The 24,767-nt window shown below is 44.3% G+C and overlaps 1 protein-coding gene across 2 annotated transcripts in view; it reads right to left on the minus strand.

The window, feature by feature from the left end:
• Positions 1 to 208: 208 nt before the first annotated feature.
• The window catches only part of EPG5 (ectopic P-granules 5 autophagy tethering factor), a 109,996-nt gene continuing 85,437 nt past the window's right edge, over positions 209 to 24,767 (minus strand). For both annotated transcript variants that reach the window (XM_078435283.2, XM_060613740.3), the window contains exons 36-44: positions 22,364 to 22,539; positions 19,291 to 19,476; positions 18,586 to 18,795; positions 17,730 to 17,874; positions 10,488 to 10,730; positions 9,018 to 9,234; positions 8,624 to 8,839; positions 6,940 to 7,054; positions 209 to 4,734 (exon numbers count right to left, since the gene is read on the minus strand). In XM_078435283.2, coding sequence (XP_078291409.1) covers positions 4,552 to 4,734; positions 6,940 to 7,054; positions 8,624 to 8,839; positions 9,018 to 9,234; positions 10,488 to 10,730; positions 17,730 to 17,874; positions 18,586 to 18,795; positions 19,291 to 19,476; positions 22,364 to 22,539 — 1,691 coding nt within the window. In that variant the 3' untranslated portion in view covers positions 209 to 4,551. The remainder of the gene's footprint in view (positions 4,735 to 6,939; positions 7,055 to 8,623; positions 8,840 to 9,017; positions 9,235 to 10,487; positions 10,731 to 17,729; positions 17,875 to 18,585; positions 18,796 to 19,290; positions 19,477 to 22,363; positions 22,540 to 24,767) is intronic.

Raw genomic sequence — 24,767 nt, forward strand, 5'->3', positions numbered from 1 at the left:
ATTCACCTGGGGTCACCAGGTGACCTCCTGTTCTTAAACCCCCAAGACTTAAATTCTCTTTGAATTTAACTTTGTGTCATGTGGTGGCATGTCACAAAATACAGATTCTACCCCTTACAAGTTCTCTGATTCCAAATTTTTCTTAGTGTGACTTCTGGATGAAAAGACCTGCCAACCAATCTGCCAAAAACGAGACGTGTCCACCACATGTAAATTCAATTTTAATTCTGGTTTATTTGCAGGATTTTACTTAAACCCATTCGCATTTCTCTGTTTCTCATCATTATATAAAAACTCAATCTTTGTACAAGCGTGTAAAATGCTCAACAATGAACAAGAAGTTGAATATTGCACATTTAATGACCGGGTAAGATGTGGTTGTTAAAGGCCACACTATACATGTGGGAAGGAAAGAGTTAAACACACTTAGGAAGTACTTGTTGCCACGTAAGTGATTTTAAGCCACTGAAGGAAAACTAAATTCTAACCTTCAGCGCTCAGTGAGAGATACTACATCTGTACATTAAAAAATAAAAGTTTTAATAAACAACATTCATTCCTTAGTGATTTCATTATCCCCAAACAGGGTCAGTAGTTCGGTTTTATTTTTTTCAAGTTATTGTCACCAAAAATCAGGAACCTATCCAGACTGGAAGAAGTGTCAGCTGTAGCTTCTGCAGGACACTTGATGGCTCTATAATGTGTGGGGATCACCAAGGACCAGGACAAGGTCTGTAAGAGCGCCTGGCTGTGAGCCAAGAACTTTATCCAGCTCAACCCAGATTCAAACGGAAGATCAGTATGAGGATACTCTTGGGAAAAAAAAAAAAAAGCAACATGTTTGTTTCCAACATTAGACTCCTCGTTTTGTTTAGTAAGACAAAGTTAACTGAGCAGAAAAAAATTCAGCTACTACTTCAAAATAAGCCGTGAAGTTGGTCCAGACTGAAGAGCAGACAGTGTTAAAGGATACGTTCAAAGCGCCTTATTTGTTAGCTTATCATGCAGGCAGGCGATGAGACTGATCTTGGGCAGCAACTAATGTTAAACCAAGGTGTGGAGTTTGAATTCGCCACTAACTGAATGTGCGAACCACAGGGCACAGCCGCCAAGAGCCGATGCCATCCACATGTCCCAGGGGGTCAACGTCACTGCTTGGCCCACACTGGTGTGACAAAGCCCGGGACAGAGATCAGGCCAAGGGCACAAAACAGAAGGAAGCATACTCTCTTGGTGTCTGCGGGTGACTGCCACCTCAAGTTTGTGTCCCTGAGCCCCGGCCCTGGTATTCACGGACACGGCCCTTTTGGAGTAACATGGGCTAACTTGGGCACTTTCCCCAAAGAGCAGCCCTGTCAGACATCGTGGGGGAAGAGGACCAACTAAAGGCACTGAGCATTTAGCATGAAGACTAAGAGGTGGACCGGTGGGGTCAGGGGGGTGATGAGGTCTGAAAATGTTAGAAGACCGGTTAGAGTAGCAGAGGAGCCCCGGCCTGGCCAGCTGCAGCCGAACCATGACCAATGTCATCAGGCCAGTTCTGGCACAACATAAAGCCAATGCCCACCTGGGCTTGTCCACAAGGGGCAGGACTCCTGGCCACAGGACAGGGCGGAGGAGAGGCTGGGGGTTGGCTGGAAGAGCAGGGCTGGGGGTCCCTGCTGAGTGAGAAGTGGGACCAGGTGAACTTTAAAAGTCATGATTCTACAGCATTTGCTTCCTGCTCCAGAGGAAATCATTAATCTTAGTATTAAAAACCCAATAGAAAACTGTGTATCACCTTCATTCAAAAGAAAGGGCATGAACTGAACACCCTACCTTGTGCCCCCTGGATGCGCTGATTTTAGTAACTGAGCGGGAGGAATGGGGCTGGTTACGGTGAAGTGAGGCCACTCGGGGGGTTTTCATTTTCTGGAGAGGCTCGCCCGGCCTCAGAATGAGGGACTCAGGCCACCCCAGGGGGCAGATGTGACTGAGCCCCAAACTGATCATGATGTTCTCTACGCGCCCAGGAGCTCTGGGATCACGCCGGGTGGGTCCTGGCTCCTCCATCAAGCTGAGCGGACATATCAGCACAACCTCCCCATCGGCCTGTGCCTTCCAGCTTTCTGCCCTGTCCCCTTGTTCCAGTCGGGCGCAGGAGCCAGGACACGGGGGAGGTCGAGCGTGCCTCTCGGACCCGAGCTCTGTGAGCTGTGGGGAGATGAGTGCAGATGCAGGGGAGGCACCTGTCACGACGTCCCTGTCCAAGCCAGGTGCCACCAACGGGCACAGGCAGGGAAGGTCGGTGCTAGCTCGCCTCCAACACCGCTCGGCACGGGGCGGCCTTGGTCTGGCTTGATCCAGGCATCACATGTGGCACCGCAGGCAAGGGTGTCTGAACCTGGCCCTGCGCTCTCCGGAGGCCGACTGTTTTGGGCAGCAAAGGCTCATCATTCCTGAAAGCCAAGGGCTGGCTGTTCTGTTCTGCCCCCAAAAGGCTACAGCAGTGTTGCCCCCTTCTGAACTATCTCAGCATCTTTAAAGCACTTCCTCAGCCTCGAGACGCTCCAAGGAGGCTATGGGGTGAGTGAGGCCTCCACCGTTAAGCACAAAGTAGTCAGAGAGGAAGTATTTCACCAACCATCTCTGATAATCAAGTTCCAGTATCAAAACAGAGGACATTGGGCATAACATTCTGCATTAACTTTAACTGAAATACCCCTAAAATTCATATTCTTGCCAGCTACAACCAAAGACTGATTTTATTTTTTATAATTTTTACAGACCAAATACATTATAAATATTACAAACCTTTGAAAATTAATAGATGAATCATAATTGTCTTTAAAATGTAGACTGTCACTCAAAATTTTCACATTCTAGGATATCAATAATTACAGCCTCCTCACAGAAAACAGCACACAAAACACTTCTGTCATGAAATCTTTGTTGCCAAATCAGCCACTGAACTGCCCACAGCTTATGACATTTTCTTAACACAGCACAGGGAGGCTGACTGATTTTGAAAATGGAGAAAAGCAAAACCAAGGAGAGCCCTGTGTCGTGCCCTCTGAGAGGGATGCTTTGTGGCCTACAACCTTGGAGGCTCACAGGGATAATCTTGATCTGTGGAGCAGATGTGTTCTGTGCAACTAAACAAGTTCAAAATGGGAGAACAGGCTCCCGCACACTTCCAAATGTTGGGGTGAGCACTCCAAGAGGAGATCTGAAGAGAGGTTATCACTCCATTAACCTTTATCCTGCTCCCCCTGCTGAGGGCTCTCAGTTCAGACACCGTTAGATAAATATCCTTGGGTTATAATTAATCCATGAACAGAAGACATATTCTGCAAGCTGAATGAACAAAATCAATTTCGAGCCAAGAGAATTAGGAAGGCAGAAGTCAAACTGCTCATGCCGGGGGTGGAAATGACAAGAGCAAGAAGCTGGCTACAGAGCAAGGCAGCAGACAGGCTCTGGTAGCGAGTGAATGGTGAACAACAACACAAGGCACATGGCTACTGGAAAAGTCAAGTTTCCACGGACAAGTGTCTAACTTCATTTGAGCTTAAATGTGGAATGAAGAAACAAGCAGAATACAGAGCATTAAGTTCTCAGACTCCCTCTCTAGACAGCAAGGCCTTCAGATTTCAAACCTGCTGTCTATCAAGAGGTGCAAACTCTGATGTCCACGGGGGCTGAGGGAGCGGTGTGAATGCAGGAATGGGCTGGGGTAGGCCTGACACTATGTCCACATATGTCCACAGTGACCACACTCTCCACCACGGGGATCAAACGAAACATGTCTGTACACAGTCTGCTCATCACATGCTACCTGTGTGCCCCCTCGGTTTACACGGACATCTCCTTCTTCATGAGGACCACAGCTGGATGGAAACGGACTTGTCACCATCTCTGCCATCCGCTACAATCAAGGATCAAGTGGCCACATTTCAGACAATGCCTCACTTTAATTCAGCATTCTTATCTCCATTTTGAGGGAAATAATACTTTGAAGCTGGTGTATTTCCCCACATTTGAGAAATGCAGAAGTTTTCAAAGCTTGTTTTACTTTGAAAGAACACAAATGAGGTTCAAAACTGAGGGTTCTACATGATTCCCAAAGCAGTTAGATCTGACACAGCAGTCTTGAGATTTAAATAAAACAGGGAAGACAGAAATGGCGACATACAACAGAGCCCCGTGGGGGGGTCCTGTGAGGTGACTGGGGATCCAGCAGCTGAATGGCTCTGTGCCCAAGTGGGACTCATTTTCTCCAGTGGGGTGAACATAAAAACTACAAAGGCCCTGGGAAGTTTCAAGAACTAAGAAAACACACATACACACACACACACACACACACACACACACACACACACACACACACAAAGACATACACACATGCGCATGCACAACAGAATTATCTAGTGCCTCCCGACTTGCCTCTCAGTCAACGAACTCACTGGCCCAACTGAGCTCTGCAGTGAGACTGAGCAAAGTTACTTGTGCAACAGCAAAGTTAAATGTAAACATAAACAGCAACAGGTTTTTTTGAGAGACTCGGTGTTACTATCGTATGTTGTCCAAATAATGCACTTCTGGATAGAGACAGTTAACAAGAAGAGCCAGGAAGCTTTTCCCATCTTGGAGGCAATGGCCAGGATGCTTTATAAATTGTGCAGCTTGTGATACCTGATCCTGGTATTCAACATACTGCTTACTTGATGTCAAGGATTCAAGAGCATTCAGAGCCTGAAAGACACAGAAGATGGGAGTGTTAACCACACAGATGTACAGTTCGTGATCCCCGCAGGTGCAGCACACCTGCCATCATCTGGTGCAACTGGGAAGCCTAGGGAACCGGAAGTAGAAGTCCCAAAGGCAGGCACTGATGAACCACAGCAGAAGGAAGCCAGCACCCAAGCTTCTCTGGCTTCAGCAGCCTCCACACCCAGCCTTCCCTCCTCCTGGCTGTGCTGTTTCTCCAACCTTCCCCGCAGAAAGCCACTGTGGCAGCCAGGCCAGGCTGGCCCACTGCCTTATCCTCCTTCCCGCCAGTGCCGGCACAGAGCCCTCCCCACCGATCTCCTGCTGCCTCTCCTCCTAGAACCCAAGCCGAAGTCCCAGGCACCAGCTACTGTGAGATTTTGATTTGTTATTGGGTTTGTTCTTAGATTACAAAATCACGTCATATTAAACTATCTATTTATATGCATTCAAAAGAAACCAGTGCCTAAGTGCTGCTGAGGGTGAGATCATTCTATCGGTCAACAAGCATAAAGTACAGATCAAGCTCCTCGGCTTTGCCCGTCAGAAACAATGAAGGTGTTCCCATGCCTCTCTTCGGGAATAAAGAAAAACATTCTTCAATTCCACAATTTTAACACTTCTTTCCTTCATAGTAGGAAAGGAGAAGAAGACTGTATGTGGAGAAAACAAAATCAGAACAGTGGTTCTTGGTGTGGGAGAGCTTTGTTCTCCAGCTACACTGGTCATCCACCCCCAGGATTCTGAACGTGACCACAGACTACCCCACACCTTCCCCTCTCAGATATGGGGGCCACCGCACGAGAGAATGCAGATCAAATGCAGATCAATGCTCAGGTCAGTAAACACGGATGGAGAAGTCGTTGAGGATGGTAAATAATTTGGCAGCTTAGAAATAAACTGCCAGGAGATTGAAGACAGAAGTCTCAGAGCCAAAAATGAACAACTGAAGGGATGTAGCTCCCAACCTGACTGCTGGGTGGAGGAAGTTCAATCTGAGAACAGGCATCAATGGGGGGCAGGCAGGAGTCATCACATAAGGGAATGAAGGTGGAGAGGCAAGGCCCGGGAGACCTGGTAGCCACAGGAGAGCATCAGACTTCTCGAATATACGTGGGTGTCGCGCCCACTTCACAATCGGCCCTCAGGAGAATTTCCTGCCCACGTGTGGCAGTTTCTACACGGCTCATATATGACATTAGGGACTCAAACGGCAGTTGTCAGGTCAATTGGCGACAAGTATCGGGTACTGTATAAACCAAGAAGCCTGTGAAGAACCTGCTGCCTGGATCGCTGGATGCTTGCTCTTAATAACCCAGAGATCGCCCTGCACGTGGCCGGCTTGGACATCACAAGGCCACAAAGGACGAAGAGCAAGGGGTGCGACCGCCCACCCGACACAGAACTGCAGAGCGCAGAGGGGGCGAGGCCCCAGCCGGCACTTACAAGTCACTGAGCCCCGCCCCTCTCGGCCCCACTTCCTCAGCACACAACCAGGATAACAGCAGCTCCTACAGCACAGGGTTCTTGTGAGGATTAAATGAGCTAAAACGTTAACTCATTAATATCAAGTGAGTTAAAACTCACAACAGTGCCTCCGGTGAGCACTCGGGAATGCTGGCCACTGTTTTACAGGAGACCCCTCTGTACACGGCCAGCCTGTTTACAGGTGAAAATACCTATGAGGACAGGACCACTGCCATGTGGCCTCCCACGTTTTTAGAACAAACTATAATTTCTCACAGCTGCCACTGTGTCCATGTTTTTTGGTTATTCCCACATCAGCCAACAGGGGTCAGCCCCCAGACTCACAAAATCAGAACGACTTCCTTGGTTCCAAGTTAAAGCTCAACTAACCTAGTCAGTCTCCTGTGGCCCCATCTTCTGTGCCAGTCCCCGGCCCCCAGCACGTGGTCACAATCATATTCAGCAGAACCAATTCGACCCTGGACCGGCTGGCTTGCCCATGGCCTTGCTTTTTCTACAACGGCACTTCCAGTGCTCTAGGCACGCACCTACAAAAACTGGTTTAAAATCTGAGGCAGGCACGTGCAGTATGCAGAGCACAGCACAGAGCTACGACAGCGAACCACGCCGCCGTGTGTGAGGACAACGGCTGCCGCCCCTCGCCTCCCGGGAAGGCCCGCCGAAAAGACTCCGACCCTTAACTGTAAAGCTGTTTTTACTGACCTGCTGAGCTTTTGGGGTCAGATGTAATTCAGAGCCAGGCTTCAAACGGATCTGATCCTCGGAAGGAACCTGAACCGAAAGGAAGGCGGCCATGCCTCGAGCAACCACTCGGAACCTTCGGCGTCAGGGAGAGGTCAGAAGTAAATGACGATTCAAGTAAATATTTTAAAATAAATACCACATTTTCTCTTTAAAAACAAGATAAACACATTTCAGACCTAACGTTGTTGCTAGCCTCTGCAGGAAAATCTTAAGTATGACCAAGAAGGAGCCTTAACCTTCCTTTCCATCATCACTGCCCAAAAAACGTAAGCAACATTCAGACTGTTGCAAACATGTAGAATAACTGGAACCTCAGGCACTGCTGGTGTGAATGTAAAAACTGGTGCAGGAAAATGGATTTGGGCAGTTACTCAGTAACTTAAGCACAGAGAAACCATATGACCCAGCAATTCTACTCCTGGGCACATACTCAAAAGAACGGAAAACATGTGCAACAAAAATTTGTTAACAAACTTCACAGCAGCCAAAAAGTGTAAAAACCCAAATGTCTATCCACCGATGAATGGATAAACAAAATGTGATACATCCATACCACATCCACATGGCTGAATATTACTCAGCCATAAAAAGGAGTTAGGTACTGATTCATGACTAAACATGGGTGAGTCTTGCAACTTCAGGTGAAGTCACAGAAGCCAGACACAAGAGGCCACACAGTATATGATTCCATTTCTATGAGATGTCCAGAAAAGATATAATAAAGTCAGAAGGTCACTTAGTGGCTGCCAGAGACTCAGGGGAGAGGGACATAGGGAGTTAACTGTCTAACGAGTATGGGATTTCCTGTTGGGAAGACAGAAACATGTCTGAACTAGACAGTGGCAATGAGTACAACAACACTGTCAATGTATTAAACGCCGCTGAATTGTATAGTTTAAAAGAGTTACCGTAATAAATTTTACGTTATGTGTAGTCTTCCACAATTTAGGTAAATCAAAGTCACATACTCCTGCTAAATTCTACCACAAACAAAGACACATGATGTGACCTGGTCTGGACTGATTCCTGAAGTTGCAATGGGCTATTCTACAAGAATGCTGACATCACAATGGCAGAACTCTTTTCAACCCTGATAAAGGCTAGGGAAGAAAACCACTATGCCAATAAGGGAGATAAAAATTGGAGGCCAGTGGCAAATTCTTCCATGCCTTGCAATTTTCAGCAACAAAAACTTAGACTTGTTTCTCGTTACTTATCCCTCTCATCAGTTGACTTGAACTCATCGCGATTCACAGTTCCAGGAGACTGAGTCCCTCATGGGCCTGCGCTGCCCTGACAAAGTACAGGCAGTGAAGCAACTAACTGGGGTATTATAACCTAACTTTACACACCATCGCTGGCTCAAAGCCAGAAAGAAATCAGTAGTGTGGTCAGGTTACACAGTCAAAATACAACGAGAGATATTACTAAGAAAACATTCTTTAAATGTGAAAACAAAGTTGTTTACAAAAAATAAACATGTTTTGTAATATATAAAGATGTAATCAAGCTGATTTTCTCCCCCCTTAATCTATGAGGGGACCTAGCCCTGAAGTCAAAAAGCCTACTCAAGTATCCCAGTCCCCAAGCAGGGGCAGATGCTGAGGCCCAGTGGGAAGAGCAGTGGCAGGCGCCTGCTTACCTGTTAGACAGGGGTGACTTCCGGCCCAGCCCGATTGCCCCCAGAATCCCGGAGCTGAGCCTCTCCTCGGCCAGCTGGCTCTGTCTGCTCTGAAGCATGAGCAGAATTCGAACGACAGACTCTATCAGGACCGAGTCACTCTGTTCCGTCTGAATCAGGGACAGCTGCAGGACTTGGTGCCACCACAAAAACAGCTTGGCCTCTTCCTGCACGGAGCTGGGGGGAGGCCCAGGAGGAAAACACAATTAGAGGTGGCTTCTTTCCGCTCCTGTTTAATTGAAATTCCACATTTGAATTTTAAGTATGGGGGACACTTGGTACTTTCAAAGCTTTGGCTGACAGCCCAGCGTGTTAACACAGTGACAGGGACAGAGCAGCCACAGGGCCAACATACCCGGGGTACACCTGCTCCAACCACCTGCTCAGGGTGAGAAGCACTTTCATTTCGTTCCTTAAAGTCTGTTCGCTGTTTAAACACTGTAGCAAGTAGACATAGAGAGTCAGGTAGCTGCCAAGGGACAGGCACTCCTGCAGAAATTCTTCTATGGTGAGCTCCGGAACTTGGAGGGACACCAGAATGGGGCCCCATCCTAAATTCTGACTGAGGGAGCCTGAAAAAAAAAAAAAAAAACAAGGAAAGATAGCAAGATGAAAACAAGAATGAAATTATTTACCTGCTGGAAGGGGCCTCTTCACTTTAGGCTTCATGTCAAGCCCGCGTGGGCCCTGGAGGCCACACAAGTGAAACGTGCCTCATGGCAGAGACTGGGAAGTCCTCACGCTAAGTGCCCATTCACGGCTAGAGGGCAAGAGGTCAGAATCACCCTTCTCTCCCTTTTAATACCTTAAAATCACAGGTAGGTACTGCCTGTCCAAGTCACCTAAGGGTTTTAACTTCATCTAATACCTTTTAAGTGGGTTGTGAATATGCTTTTCTCAAGGAAATTATTATTACTCTATTTGACAGAAGTATTTCTACTTTTCAGGGCTTGGTTTGACTCATACCTCAACAGAAATCCTTAAAACTGTTTCACAAACTGAAAAAAAATTTTTTGATTTTAGCAACCCAAATGAATTTGAAGCAGGAGTGTTATCCTAGTGGTTCTCAATTCTTTGGGGGAATGACAGCGGGGAGATGGTGACATGTGCAGCACCTTCCATGGGGGGACACAGGGACATGCATTGTTCATGGGTTGTCAAGGAAGGGCAGCAGCAGGTGACGGGCACTTCCCGGCCTTCTTGCTCTAACACCCTTCCTTCTCTCCTACTGTGTGCACAATGATGTGTATCTGGGTATCACAGCTGAGAATGTTCATCCGAGCAATTCTTCTTAACCAGACCACAATGTTTCCAGAATCGAGTTTAGAGGGAGGTTAGGGAATAAGAATGATTTTTAAAATTTGTTGGGGGTGGGGGGGTGGGCTTTGATCTCTTTGTAATAGTGTAAAAGATGTGACAAGAAGCAATAAAAGACACACATGAAAACTCATTTTAAAAAGTGACAAAAATAAAGAATATTAACACAGTGGGTCTTATAAAGATTCTGGTTTATAGCATTTCTTTGGAAGATCATGGCTAGGCCTGTGACTTTACATGACCTGCCTCCCATAAAAGAGCCGGTCTGACCTCCAAAACCACTGTAAAATGAATTGGAGGTTCCCTCCACTGAAACAGGACTGTACTAACAGCACGGGCCATAGGTTCTCACACTAACTGCAGATCTTTGTGGACAATACAAAATACATTGTGAAACATCAGCTACATTAACAAACAAATCGCTCACTGGAAGGGTCCAGAAAGGTACATCTTTCTGAGAAAGCTTTACTCTCCCCTGGAAAAGACCATCCTAAAGAGAGCCTCGTACCTTCGTTGAAGTAGGCAGTGATGCAGGCTTCCGTCGTCTCAGCCATGTGGCGGACAGAAGCCAGGCTCTGACAGGCTGCTGTTAAGAGAGGCAGGACCACCAGCCCGTGCACTTTCTGCCCAATCCAGGCGCGGACACTGCCCCGGAGGAACTCTGCCGTTGGAATAGTTGCGTTGTTCATCATCATCAGGACTTCCATAAAGAGGCTGCTGAGCGCCATGTGGCGGGTCTGGCTGTCCATGTCTGCAGGGGAGCACAGACACATCGTGAGTGGCTGCAGGAATGGAGATGTCAATGTGCCCGATCTTGGCCACACTCCAGGGCACACTTTACAGTTCTGGTCGCTGATCTTGAAGGACCAGAAGGAACACTCTGCATGGGGTGTAGCTTTTAAGGACAGGATGCAGCACATCAGTACTTCGTAAAGGCAAAGGAGGAACCACTGAGAGATCCCTGGTCACGGGAGGCAGCTGAGCTATACTTCAATAAATAGACATCAAGTTGGTAAAAGACTAAATTATTTACCAGAACATGCTTACTTAGACTTTATCGTCCAGACTTTGCTCACAGATCTCAAAAGCCACCTGGTAAACTGTCTAGAAACAGTACCTCCACTCACCAGTGCCAAAGCTGTAGATATTCTGGAGTGATTTACAAGGAACAGAGGTTATTCCTTAAAACTAAATATAAAAGTAAGGAAAAGAAAAACCTTTTTAAACCTTTTCAAAAGAACTCCTCACTTAAGCAGTTTTTATTTCTTTCTTTGTTTTTTCAGTAAGAAAAGTGGACAGACGGGCAATATAATGGGTCTTTCCAAAAAATTGAGATGAAAAGAGAACAGAGGACGAGAAAAAGCAAATTCATTCCACAAGAGAACTGCAAAACGTTATTGAGGTGGATTCCTTCTCCACATCCCCAAATAGAAAACATTTCACCGGGAGTTCATGGAAAAGACAATCCAACAGGCCACGGTTGTTGCCAGCTCCTTCTAGCTCTCCTCGAGTTAGGTAAAAATTCTTACTGAACTAGAACTGGGGCTTTCTTATCACAAGGCTTTGGTACTCACATCAATGAAAGTAGGGGAGTCTTGGTCTTACTCATCACACCTATCAAACCAAACTCACCCACTCACAAGTGTTGAATAAACCCTAACTTAATGTTACCATAAGACCTACTTCTTATCGGGGCACCTGGGTGGCAAGTCAGGTTGGGCGTCTGACTTTTGATTTCGGCTCAGGTCACAATCTCATAGTTCATGAGTTCAAGCCCTGCATCGGGCTCTGTGCTGATAGTGTGGAGACGGCTTGGATTCTTTCTCCCTCTCTCTCTCCTCCCCCCTGCTCACTCCCTCTCTCTCAAAAATAAATAAACATTAAAAAAACAACAACACTCCTACTTATTATCAAGCAAGGACTTCAAAAAGAAAGGTTTTAGAAACACACTATATATGAATACCTATTTTTTCATGTATTTCTATGGGTAGAGATATTCTTTTTTTTAAGGTTATTTATTTTGAGAGTGAGTGAGCAAGCACGAGCGGGGGAGGGGCAGAGAGAGAAGGAAACAGAATCCCTAGCTGTCAGAATCTGACAGCGTGGAGCCTGACGCAGGGCTCTCGTGAACCATGAGATCGTGACCTGAGCTGAAATCAAGAGTTGGACGCTTGGGGCGCCTGGGTGGCTCAGTCGGTTAAGCGGCCGACTTCGGTTCAGGTCACGATCTCGCAGTCCGTGAGTTCGAGCCCCGCGTCGGGCTCTGTGCTGACAGCTCAGAGCCTGGAGCCTGTTTCAGATTCTGTGTCTCCCTCTCTCTCTGCCCCTCCCCTGTTCATGCTCTGTCTCTCTCTGTCTCAAAAATAAATAAACGTTAAAAAAAAAAAAAAAAAAAAAAAGAGTTGGACGCTTAACTGAGCCACCCAGGCACCCCACAGATATTCTTTATTAAGGCATTATCTATGAATTTCAGTCCAATAGCAATTTTAATTTGAATCTGCCTTTTAATTATGACTCACAGGAACAAAAAACTACTACAATAAACTTCGTAGTAGATCCCACCCTTGCCTCTCCCTATGCATCATCAACACAGCCAACAAATGTTTTCTGAAAAACCAGATCTGATCCCATCACTCTTCTGATTAAGATCTTTCTAGAAAGCCCTCCTCTCCTGTGCTTGGCCAGCTATTAGCTAATCTTCAGGGCCTAAGCCCATTTGATCAATTCTAAAACAGCCTCTCCAGTACTGTCTGGTAATTTTCTTTTCTTTCCTTTTTTAACATTCACTGAGTTACTGACTTGCCAGGCTGATGCTACAGCTCCAGGCATACACTCATTCCGTGCTTACACTATCCACATGAGACAGGTACGATTATTATGCCCAGTCTGCAGATGAAGTTACACAACTTCTACAAGATCACATAGTTAGCAAGTGGATAAAGCAGGCAGTTTGGTTCCAGAATCTCTGTTTTTGACTACCATATTACATGACCTATATGGTAAATCTATATTGCAGATATGTTCAAGAAATTTCAACTGATTTCTTATTCACCAATTCCAATCTATGCAGTGACATCAGCTTTAAATGACTATGCTTCCCAGCATAGTATACTACAATCACCTATTCTCAAACAGTATTTAAGTAAATATTAAAAAGTTTGTGAGATTCACCCATGGTGTGGCAGATTTTCACTGCAACAATTTGTCCTTTCTACTGAACAAATGGGCTCTTTTCGGTTTTGGACCCCCTTAGATGCATAGCTACAGACACTGTTGTTCATATTTCCCAGGGCACAGGTGCATTTCTTTTAGAACATTCTAGGAGCAGAATTCTGAGTCGTAAGATATGCAAACCAGTAGATCATAGCAAACTTCTAAAAAAGGTTGTACCAATATACTCTGTGATCAGCAGTACACGAGTACTCTGATCAGTACACGAGTGCTCATGCATGTGTGAATAAACGGGAGAGGGGCAGAGAGAGTGGGAGAGTGAGAGAATCCCAAGCAGGCCCCGTGCTGTGAGATCATGACCTGAGCTGAAACCAAGAGTCGGATGCTTACCCGACTGAGCCACCCAGGCACCCCGGTATTTTCCCTGATTATTAACAAGGTTTAGCACCTTTTTGTAGATACACTGGTCATTTAGATATTCTCTTTTGTGGAGTGTCAATTCAAGGGTCTTTGTTCATTTTTTTCCAGTGGGTCATCTTTTTCTTCCTTCCTTTATTCGGTGTGACAATTTTAGTCATTCATATTTAATGTAATCACTGACATAATGGGGTCTAAATCTACTATCTTTTGATATATCTTCTCTTTATTCCTCCCATTCCAAATTCCTTTTTCTCTCTTTTACTTCTTTTCATTATTTCTTATTGTACTTTTTCTCTTTTCGTCTGTAAGTTAAACACTCAACATTCTTATGGTGGTTATCTTACAAATGACACGTGCATTCTTGAGTTTTCAAAGTCTGATGTTAACTGACTCTCAGACCATGCAAGGGCATTAACCTACTAGTGCCATGACCCAGGGAGGCATTACTGTTATTCTTGTTTTAGACACTCACATTTCATTTAGATTCACCTATGCCTGTATTGGCCACTTTCATTGTTCTTCATCCTCAGTCTCTTCCTACTTATCTTCTCTGGATTATTACTTCTTCCCTTCCACAGTCTTTAGTTGTATTTTGCTGTTCTTTTTATAACCTCTTAAGCTGGATCCTTACCTTACTAATCTTCACCTTTTTAAAATTTTAATATAAGCATTTAAGGCCAAGCAATTAAGTGCCACTGTAGCTGCATCCTACAAGTTTTGATGCATTCTGGTTTTGTATCCAGTTCTAAATATTTTTAATTTCTATTATGATTGCTTCTTTGGTCATCAGTTATTTAAAAGTTTGCTTCTTAATTCCAGCACGCGATTATATTTTGCTACTGATTCCTAGGTTCACTGCACTGTGGTTAAAATGTGTGTGGTCTGGGGCGCCTGGGTGGCGCAGTCGGTTAAGCGTCCGACTTCAGCCAGGTCACGATCTCGCGGTCCGTGAGTTCGAGCCCCGCGTCAGGCTCTGGGCTGATGGCTCGGAGCCTGGAGCCTGTTTCCGATTCTGTGTCTCCCTCTCTCTCTGCCCCTCCCCCGTTCATGCTCTGTCTCTCTCTGTCCCAAAAATAAATAAAAAATGTTAAAAAAAAAAAAAAAAAAAAAAAATGTGTGTGGTCTGTTCCACACCAGTCCTTTGGGATTGGTGGAAACTGACTTTCTACTGAACAAGTGGTGAGGTTCCTTACCCGTGCCAGGCAAGATTGACACCACGTGAGTTCTGCATTTACAGGGCACATCTCCTCCACATGGGCACTACAGCCAGCTGGGCCATCAGACTTCCTAGAGCCTTACTGATTTTCCTTCCTTAATTAATTACTGTCAGAAGTGTGGCCACATCTCTTACTGTGAATGACTTTCACATTTCTCTTCCTAATTCTGTCAATTTTCACTTCAGGTATTTGTAGTCACTACTGTGTTATTAGGTACAAATACATTTATCATTATTGTATCTTCCTGGTATATGAAAACTTTTATCAATTTCCAATGACTCTATCTCTATTAACGCTTTTTATTTATTTATTTTTCTCTCATGCAACTTCAAGGCAGGAAAACACCCTAGAGATCATCTGGGTGCTCTGTAACGCTCTGGCTCTGTAATGCTTTCTGCCATATAGTCCTATCTATCTGTCTAATATGAAAGCTATGCCAGCTTTCTATTTTAGTAACTGCCCGCTATGACTGCCTTCTAGAAGGCTTTGTATAGCCTATGCTTTGTATATACTTTTTATAAACAGCTTAGAGCTGGATGTTGTGCATTATTAATCCAGTCTGACAAACTCTGTCTTTTAAACAGTCCATTAACATTTACGGACGTAAACTCTACTACCTTGTTTTGGTTATTTTTCTCACCTTCTCCAAGCTTCTTTTCTTGCCTTCTTTGGACTAAATGCATTTTGGCCATTCCTTTTTATCTCCTTCCACTAACTTGGCAATTATACATTTTATTTCTATTCTTTTAGCGAACATCTGAGAAATGTCAACATTCACATTCCATCAAGGTATAAATTTAATCAATTTGTTGACCATTTCGAACAATACTAAAACTTTAGAATGCTTTTAACTCAACCTCCTTCCTCACTTCTATATACTCGTGGTCATATAGTTTAATTTTAGCTTTTGCTTTTTAAGCCCCTAAATGCATGCTGACTGTAGCTTTACACAGGCAGTTTATGTTCATATTAACCACATTTTACCACTTTGTCTGCTTACTTTTCCTTCTTGCAATCCAATCCTTTTTATTCGTGATGACTCTTCTACCTAAAGAACATGCTTCAAGACTGCCTTTAGTGATGTCTTTGGGACACTCTCCATTGTCAGTGAAAATATCTTTATTTTATCCTTACCCTTGAAGACTGTATCTCTAAGGTGACAGTTCCAGGTCACGGTCATTTTCTCGGAGCACACTTGAGTTGCTCCACTGTCTTAGCTTCCTTTGTTGCTACTGAGAAATCGGCGGTCAGTGCAAATGTTGTTCCTTTGAACGTGTCCGCCCATCTGTCCTTCCTTCCTTCATGTGAAAGTTGTTTCCTTTGTCCCTGGTACCTCTGCAGTGTCACCACAGTGTGTACAGATGTCAATTTCTCTCCAACCTTCTTGAGATTTGATGCGTTTACTGAATCCGAGGAGTGTTCCGTTCATCAGCCCTGGAAAATTCTCAGCCCTGCTATCTCTCCAGCTCCTTACTGCCTCCCCCCAGTTCTGTCCTCTTCTCTTGGAATTCTGACTGGGTGACTGGATATGTGGTAAATCTTCTCGGCCTATCCTCCATGCCCTCTAACCTCACTTCCACATTCTTTCTCTGTCTGTTCTGCATTCTGGACATTGTCTTCATATTCGTTTTCCGGCTTACTAATTTTCTCTTCAGATGAGTTGACCCTACCAAGTTTTTATCACAATTTTTACATTTTCATTTCTAGAATATCTGATTCTCTCTCAAAGCTGTATATTTCTATAATTTCTTGCTCCTTACTGACATTTTCAAATCTTTTATTTCATCAAATAGATTAAAAATACTAGTTTACTGTGCTAATTAATTATTCCAGTGTCTTAAGTCTTTATATGTGTGAGTCTACTGTCATTTTCTGCTGACTTGCTTGTGGGGCCTTGTTTCCTTATGTGTTTTATGACTTTTTTTTCCACTAGGATTTCATATTCCTTGGAACTCTGAGGCCAGAGTTGAAGACAGGTTTCTGCAAAGTGGCTCTCTGGTAGCTTTGTACCAGGCATCTAACGACACTGCCAACCCAGAACAACTTGAACTCAATTTCCACATACAGGAATTTTTCTCTTGACAGTCTAGGTAGCGGGAATTTGTGCTTCAAATTCAAAGATGTGCTTCAACTTATACTTACTAATTTTCAAAAAGACGTAGCTCTTTGCCCACCACACAGACATGTGCCCCAACACCCAGGTCAGACATACCACTGTCTTTGCCCTCCTCTCCCAGGGGCAGGTTAAGCTCTAGCTACCCTTGTCCTGAAGATGCCATCCTGTGGGTGATGCACAGGAGCTCCTTTTAGGATCCCATTACTAGCAGGCCCCAGGCTTTAGTGTCTCCACCCAGTCTAAGAAGGTTCCACAAAAGCCTTCATGGGGGAAGCCAGCCTCGGCACTCCAATTACCTTTGCAGGTTCCTCCTCCACTTAGGTCCTGACTTCTAAGATTTTCCATGATAAGTTTCATTTTTGGTTTCATAAAAACATTTTCTCCAGCATTCTTAGTTGTTTTCAGCAGAAGCAGTCAGGATACCCAGTCCACCAAACTGCTGGGAGCACAAGTTCTCTGCACACGATTTCTTTACGTGTCTATAGGTGATTCTGGAGTGCCCACCAGGGAAGAGCCAAAGCATCTTGGAATGCTGCTCATGGGCCGTCTCTGGCTCCCCCCACTCATTAAATCCAGTCGTCTAGCTTAGCCCTCAGTCCAGTTAACCTCACACCAGCATCCGACAGTGTGAACCCCTCCTCAAGTTCTTAGCACTCGTGCCTCCCCAGTGCTGAAATGACAGTGTCCCTGGGAGCCAGTCCTCTCTCTGCGCATCACTTCTCCGGGAACACGACTGAAAGCGTCCTGCCTGCCTCCCGGACCTCACGAGGCCTCACACGCCGCAGGGATTCACCGACTGAATACATGACTGCCCGTGGCCACTTACCAGGTGGGTTAAAGGCGATGATATCATCTAAGAGCTTAGACATCTCCTTTTCTAGGGCTGCTAAGGTGATTTTTCCATTTTGTTCCAGGGAGCTGAGGAATTGAACCATCTGATGAGTGAAGGCTCGGCATTTTGGAACCGCATCCTGACAGAAAAAGGAGCGTTCATATGAATCCATGCAAGCAGTGTTAAGTGCCGGGGAGCATGCCGCGGCTCTGACTGCTTTGGTAGCGGGTAGAGAGAACAGAGCAGGAGACCACACAAAGACAGGCGTGTGTCGGAGGACCAACCCTGTGTCTAGGGATACGTGCACATCTGTCACTAGAACACACATCCTCCCAAATTCCAGAACACTCTTCCTTTTTCACTACGTTAATAAAAACATTAACGCTATACTAATTACTTGCCAGAAACTTTTCCAAACACTTTTATGTTCATTACCTAATTTAATTCTCACAACAACACTTTACGGGCAAGTATTACTAGTTCCAATTCAGATGAGAACACCAACGTCACAATGGCAGGGGGCTGGGGACCGGAGTTGGTCAGACCTCAAACTCGTGCTCATAACTTTCCTGCCATTCTGCTGCCAAGGACCTCCAGATCCCTAAACCAACGGCTGCCACCCCCAACCTTTTTCATCTCTCGTTAGCCCATGATACTGCCGTAAGTGAAGGTTGACCAAGAGAGATAATTAAAACTAAAAACTCTAGGAGTACAAAATAAGTGCACCATGACATACATCCTCTACCTTTTTTAACTGAGCCATCACGAGGCTTGAGCCTGTCCTCAGTAGCACTTACACTACTATAACCCCGAAGAACACTCTGCCTTTTAAAGCACCCACACGACTTACGAGATGTTTCTGGCCGTCAGTAGGAACTGAAAGGCCTGCAGACACTCTCAGGAGCTTCATGATTAATTCAGCAGAAGGTTCCTTTGCCAGGATGACGGATGGCTGGTAATGGCTGCTGAAATAACCTAGCACACTCTGGTATGACACGACGTCTACAAGATGCCATGAAAGTGAGCTTGTTTGTCCAAGGAGATTCAGCAGAGGTGAATCCTGAAAATAAAACACACACTCCTTTAGTTTTGGAGTTCCCCATTTCCCAGAAATATGTCTCCAGTCTATGGAGTGACCACTAAGAGGGCCCATGACCAGCATGGAACAGGTAAGATGTCAAAGAAGTATCTACTCAAGTAGAAGTGCTAGTGAAAGTAATAACCGAAGTTTTGGCAAAAACACTTTAAGATTTGTAAGTATTCAGAACCCAATTTTTCAAAGGAACTCTTGGATCTAGTCATAGAACTAGCAATTAATGAGATGTAAGATAAAATTGATTTTTATATTCTAACTCCATGTGCCTCCCTTCATGATCCAGAATTCGATTAGGAACGATCCCAGAAAATCAGGCACTAGTTGAAGGCACATCCCAAATGCCAAGCAGATATCACACCGACAGAGGTGTTAGGGAAACCAGTGAAAAACTCCAACTTCGTAGAAAGGGAGGATCTCGGAAGCCTTGCCAAGTCTTCATCTCAGGCTCTCCAAACTTACTGCTTGGTCTACCAGCTGATCTTCCTTTGCCAATAAAATCATCATGAAAAGGAGGCAGACAATCATGCTCCGCGTCTCTGGGTGAGGACTGGGGCTCCAGGCGTCAGAGAGCACACTGACCCAGTTGACTTCACACAGGACAGACCCCAAAAATAAGAAGCAGCTCTTAGGGCTTCCTCGTTCCACCTAAAGGGAAATGAATTCAAATCAATGTTTTGCTTTAAGCTATCTTGAAGATGTGTATAAATCAGTGTTTACTAAATTGTATTTTAGAAAATAACTTTTTTCCCAGATTATAAAAATCATCTATAAATCCTTCCCCCAGAGATTTAGACTTAACATTTGTCATATTTTTTTTCCATGCTCAGTGAATGTGTACATTTTTCACCTTATTTAGAGTTCATTATTTATTCCACGAATTCTTTTTTTCTTTGTTATTTTTTTTAGAGAGAGGGAGGGAGGGAGGGAGAGGGAGAGAGTGCATGAGCAGGGGACAAAAGGAGAGGGAGACAGAGAGAGAGAGAGAGAGAGAGAGAGAGAGAGAGAGAGAGAGAGAGAGAGAATCTTAAGCAGGTTACTCACTCAGCACAGAGCCTCACACAGGGCTCAATCCCATGACCCTGGGATCATGACCTGAGCCAAAATCAAGAGTCAGATGCTCAACCTACTGAACCACCCAGGTGCCTCTATTCCACTAATTCTTAATAGGAGAGGAGTGACCTTCCCTAGCTCTAACCAGACTGCCACGGTCAGTCACCAAAGCTCAGGGGAGTCTGTTACAGCCCTCAGATGTGCTAGGACAGGTCAAAGACTGAGATCTACTAGCCAGTGGTTCCTAAAGAAAGCTGATCATACATCAGAACCCCCCCCCCCCACTAAAGACCCACTAAAACACAGACTGTGGGACCCTGCTGCCAAATTTTATATTTCCTAAATCTAGGGTGGCAGTAGGAATTTGGATTTTTAGTAAGTTTCCCGGTGGTACAGACACTACTGGTCCTAGGACTCTACTTTGAGACCTACTATAACAGTGTACATAATTTTTATACTGCCTTTTTAGTGTAATGTTATGTTATAAAAATATCTCCACAACATTAGTCTTTGTGATTTTTGATGACTTCATAATGTTAAATCCTATTTAAAATACATTAGGGATTGGTAGGAGGGGTGGTAGATATATTTTAAAGTATATAATCAATGTCAGAGTTCTATCTTATTAGCCCATTTCAACAGTCTGTTTACATTTTTTTTTAATGTTTATTTATTTTTGAGAGAGAGAGAGACAGAGCACGAGCAGGGGAGAGGCAGAGAGAGAGGGAGACACAGAATCTGAAGTAGGCTTCACGCTCTGAGCTATTAGCACAGAGCCCGACGCGGGGCCTGAACTCATGAACCGCGAGGTCATGACCTGAGTCGAAGTCAGACGCTCAATGGACTGAGCAACCAGGCGCCCCTCAACAGTCTGTTTAAAATAAAATGTGGCTGGCTATAAATTTTTCTGTTTAAAATGAAGGTTAAAAAGCTCTACTCCATTTATAAAATCACAATCAATGGACCTTGGTAATGATTCATGCCCTCCCATGACTACCATCATTGTATCATACTAACTACTTACTCTTTTCCCTTTTAGAAAATGATTCTTCATCCTCCTGATAACCTCTAACCTCACTCTAAACCCTTCAAAAACATCCCTTCTAAGGCCAGCAAGACACATAGAACTGAAAAGCTTCCAGCTTCTGGGCAGGTCAGGGTCATCTATCATTAGACTAAAATTCCTAGAGGCACAGAGTCTAGAGCATCCCTCCAGAGACTGTTCTAGTTTAATCTGTCACACAGCTGAGGCTGCCCTCTTACTTAAAGCTGTATTACAGCTCTTTAAACAAACATTTTCTTCCATGTTCATAACAGTGACAAATACATACTTAGGACCTGTCTCATATACTAAACCTAGCTACAAAATCATTCCTAACCTTTTATCTCTGAGACAACTGTCCTCAGCTTTCCCTGGAGCTCAGCCACAGACAAGTGGCTGACAAGAACATCCTGGGTGAGTCTCCGTGTGCAGCACAGAAGGACTGCAGTACATTTCGCTACTGCCGCAAACCACTGTGGCCCCGCAGTAATTAAAGCACTTAGGGTGTCCCAGTAATCAATTGACATTAAGTTAAGAGTGAACACAAATGAGCTAATGACTATGAATAAATAAATGGAAATGACTGTAAAAAGCTAAGAAGACCAGATTATAACAGGTTTTTAAAAATAGCAACATAAGAGGGGTGCCTGGGTGGCTCAGTCAGTTAAGCGTCCGACTCTCGATTTCGGCTCAGGTCGTGATCTCATGGTCATGAATGAGATTGAGCCCCACATCAGGCTCCTCGCTGGGCGTGGAGTCCACTGAAGATTCTCTCTCCCTCTCCCCTTCCCTGCGCTCTCTCTCTCTCTCTCTCTCTCAAACAAAAAAAGAAAACTATAAACTTAAGAACAACAACACTGCCTGGCTGGTAAGTAACACCACTGTGGTGTTTTTCACAACTACTGCTTCTACTGCTAAAACTCACACACACAGATTAGCATTTTTTCCAGGTCATTTCAGGTCTTTATACGATTACGATGCATCATTGGCCGTTACAACGCACTTCTATCTCCTACAACATTATTCCCTTATGTAACTGCTTAAAGAAACTAATGGTTTGAGTACCAATTACATTTTGCTTTAATAGAACATTTAACAGTATGAAAGTCTGGTGATGCTATCCTAGAAAAATATGCAAACCCAGAAACAGCAAGATTGAGCATGACGAAGTCATTAAACTATGTACTCATCGAACAATATTACTAAAATCTAGGGGGTGACAGCCATGTGACAGACAAAATCTTTCTCTGGGTTTAAAAATGGTCCTAGAAGTGTTTTCCAATCACCCGCTCACACAGTGAAACGATTTCCATGGGAAGTCACATGCTCCACACAAGCACCACACAGGCACACAGAAAGCCCACACCGCAACTGTGGCTAAAAACCATTGAACAGGCTGCTGCCCAGAAGCCGGGCTGTGCCACAGGGAGTGAGGTTTACTTTGAAGAAGGCCTCCATGAGCATCTGGTCAGGGTGCAGGTCCCTCCACGGGAGCTTCTGGTAGGCACTATGGAAAGCGTACAGAATGAACTCCGGCATTCTGGGTGCTGTGCATGCTTCACAGTAATGCAGCAGGTGCAACCTGAGGGCTCCATCATCACCTGGTGACAGCTTATCTGAAATTGAAATGGAAAACACAGCTGAAGACATTCGGGGTTATCTTTAAAAATAAACAAATTAATACAAAACAGAAATTTGAACTGAAAGTCTAAGACCTAAGGTTCTCTATATTTACTCACTTTCAAAGATTTTCTTGTGCCAGGAAAAAAAAAAACTGATGGCAAATTACTAACAAAGATTGGTATGTAATTACTCACTTGGGTAACTGGAATAAGTAGCTGGGATGTGGGAGAAAGCAGGGGCGATCAGTGTTTCTTTAAAACTTCTAACTATTTGGCTTTTTAACACAAATATACTTGCATAACCCCAACCACTTCCAGGTACCCCTTTAGTCTGCTGCCCTCGGCATATACGCGGCCACTAGCCTTAGCACTTACTCTTTTGGCACCCTGGAGGAATCTAATACCCCTCAAGAAGAAATGTGCCACATGACTAAAACTTAACCCTTGGTGCGGTAAAACTAGATTATTGCTGTCACTCAGCCAAGTTAGTCTAAAATGACACTCCTGTGTTATCACTCAGTATTATCATCACCAGTATCAATTACTACAGTGCCCTCAAGAGTTCATGGCAATGTAACCGGCGTTTCGTCTAAAACAAAACTTTTCAGACTTTCTGGTTTTACGAAAAGGAATGAATGGAGTCAAAGAAGAGGGAGCCACGCACAACAAGAACAGAAACCTGACGATGTTTCTTAATAGCGGCTTTTGAAAAATGACAAATAAGCATCAGCCCACGGTACCAATCAATTTATCATTTCTAACATGCCTGTGCCCTTGGTTCGCATCCTTACTTTATTCTGCATCATGAAACACTAACATGTTTTTAACCTTTTAAGACAAGGTTAGAGTAGCATTTGTTCAAATGTGAATAAAAATAGTTTTGTTTAAATAAGTACGGATATGTAGGTACAAGATGTCTAAAAGGTAATCTCTTAGGACAAGACTGAGTTTCTAGTTCCAGCCCAGATACACCTAAGTTCTGTGAGCTCAGATAAATTCATTTTGCTTTTTGAGTCTTCATTTTCTCACAAATAAAAGGAGAGAGCTGGATCAGAAGACCTCACTAAAAGGCTATAACAAAATACTTCTTCCTGCTTTGCATAGTGCTGTTTCCTCTCCTTGAACTCAGCTACCAATTCCTGATGTTAGCTGTGTACCCTCCTGTACCCAAGCTACTTTCTTACTTTATATACACAGGCAAGAGCCTAAGAGAGTACTTGTCCCTTATACTAAGAAACCAAATATATACAGCCTTTGTGATTATAATTTAATGCTCAAATCTTTTTGATGATGGTAAGAAGAAGCCAGAAGTCTATCTTTCCAAAGAAACAAAAACAAAAAAGTGAGTACTATTAGGATTTCATGCGTTACTCATTGAACCCATACTTATCAAATAGACACTGAACCTACGGCACTGCCTGAGTCTTGTGGGGATAAAAAGAACGTTTCTGTGCCTAGAGCTTACATCTTACAGTTGAGTCAGAAAAAAAAATTTTTTAAGAGATCAGGCATATATATAAAAGATCAATAAAAAATACTGGATGGATACATCTAGGCAACGGAATGTTGTTCAGCATTGAAAGGAAATGAGCCATCAGGCCATGAAAAGACTTGGAGAAATCTTAAATGCATAATAGTAAGTGAAAGAAGCCAATATGAAATGCTATATAATGTATGATTCCAATTATTTGGCATTATAGAAAAACTAAAACTACGGAGAAAGAAAAAAAAAATTCTCCCCAAGAATTAGTGGGGGGGGGGGGGGGGCGTAGGCAGAACTGTAATGGTGGGTATGTGTCATCATACATTTCTCAAAATCAACAACGTACAACATCAAGAGCGAACCCTAACATACACCATGACTTTGGGTGATAATGATGTGTCAGTGTAGGCTCATCAACTGTAACAAATGTACCACTCTGGTGGGGGGTGTTGATAGTGGGGGAGGCTATCCAGGGCGGAGGGGGGGGATATGGGAACTTGCTGTACTTTCTGCTCAATTTTGCTGTGAACCTAAATCTTTCTATACATGTGCACATTTTTTTAAGGACTGGATGACATATTAAGTCTGCGACTAAGTGCCACACAGACACATGGCGGCCACAGAGGCCACGGCAGCCACAGAGGTACACTAGTCAGAAACGGCACGTGCCAATCGGGCCGTAGCACCTTCAGGACTCACTGCAGTGCCTGAGTGGAGCCAACAGCTGAGCACAGAGCTG

This window comes from Panthera onca, chromosome D3 (genome assembly GCF_046562875.1).
Source record: "Panthera onca isolate mPanOnc1 chromosome D3, mPanOnc1 haplotype 2, whole genome shotgun sequence".
NCBI classification, from domain to species: domain Eukaryota; kingdom Metazoa; phylum Chordata; class Mammalia; order Carnivora; family Felidae; genus Panthera; species Panthera onca.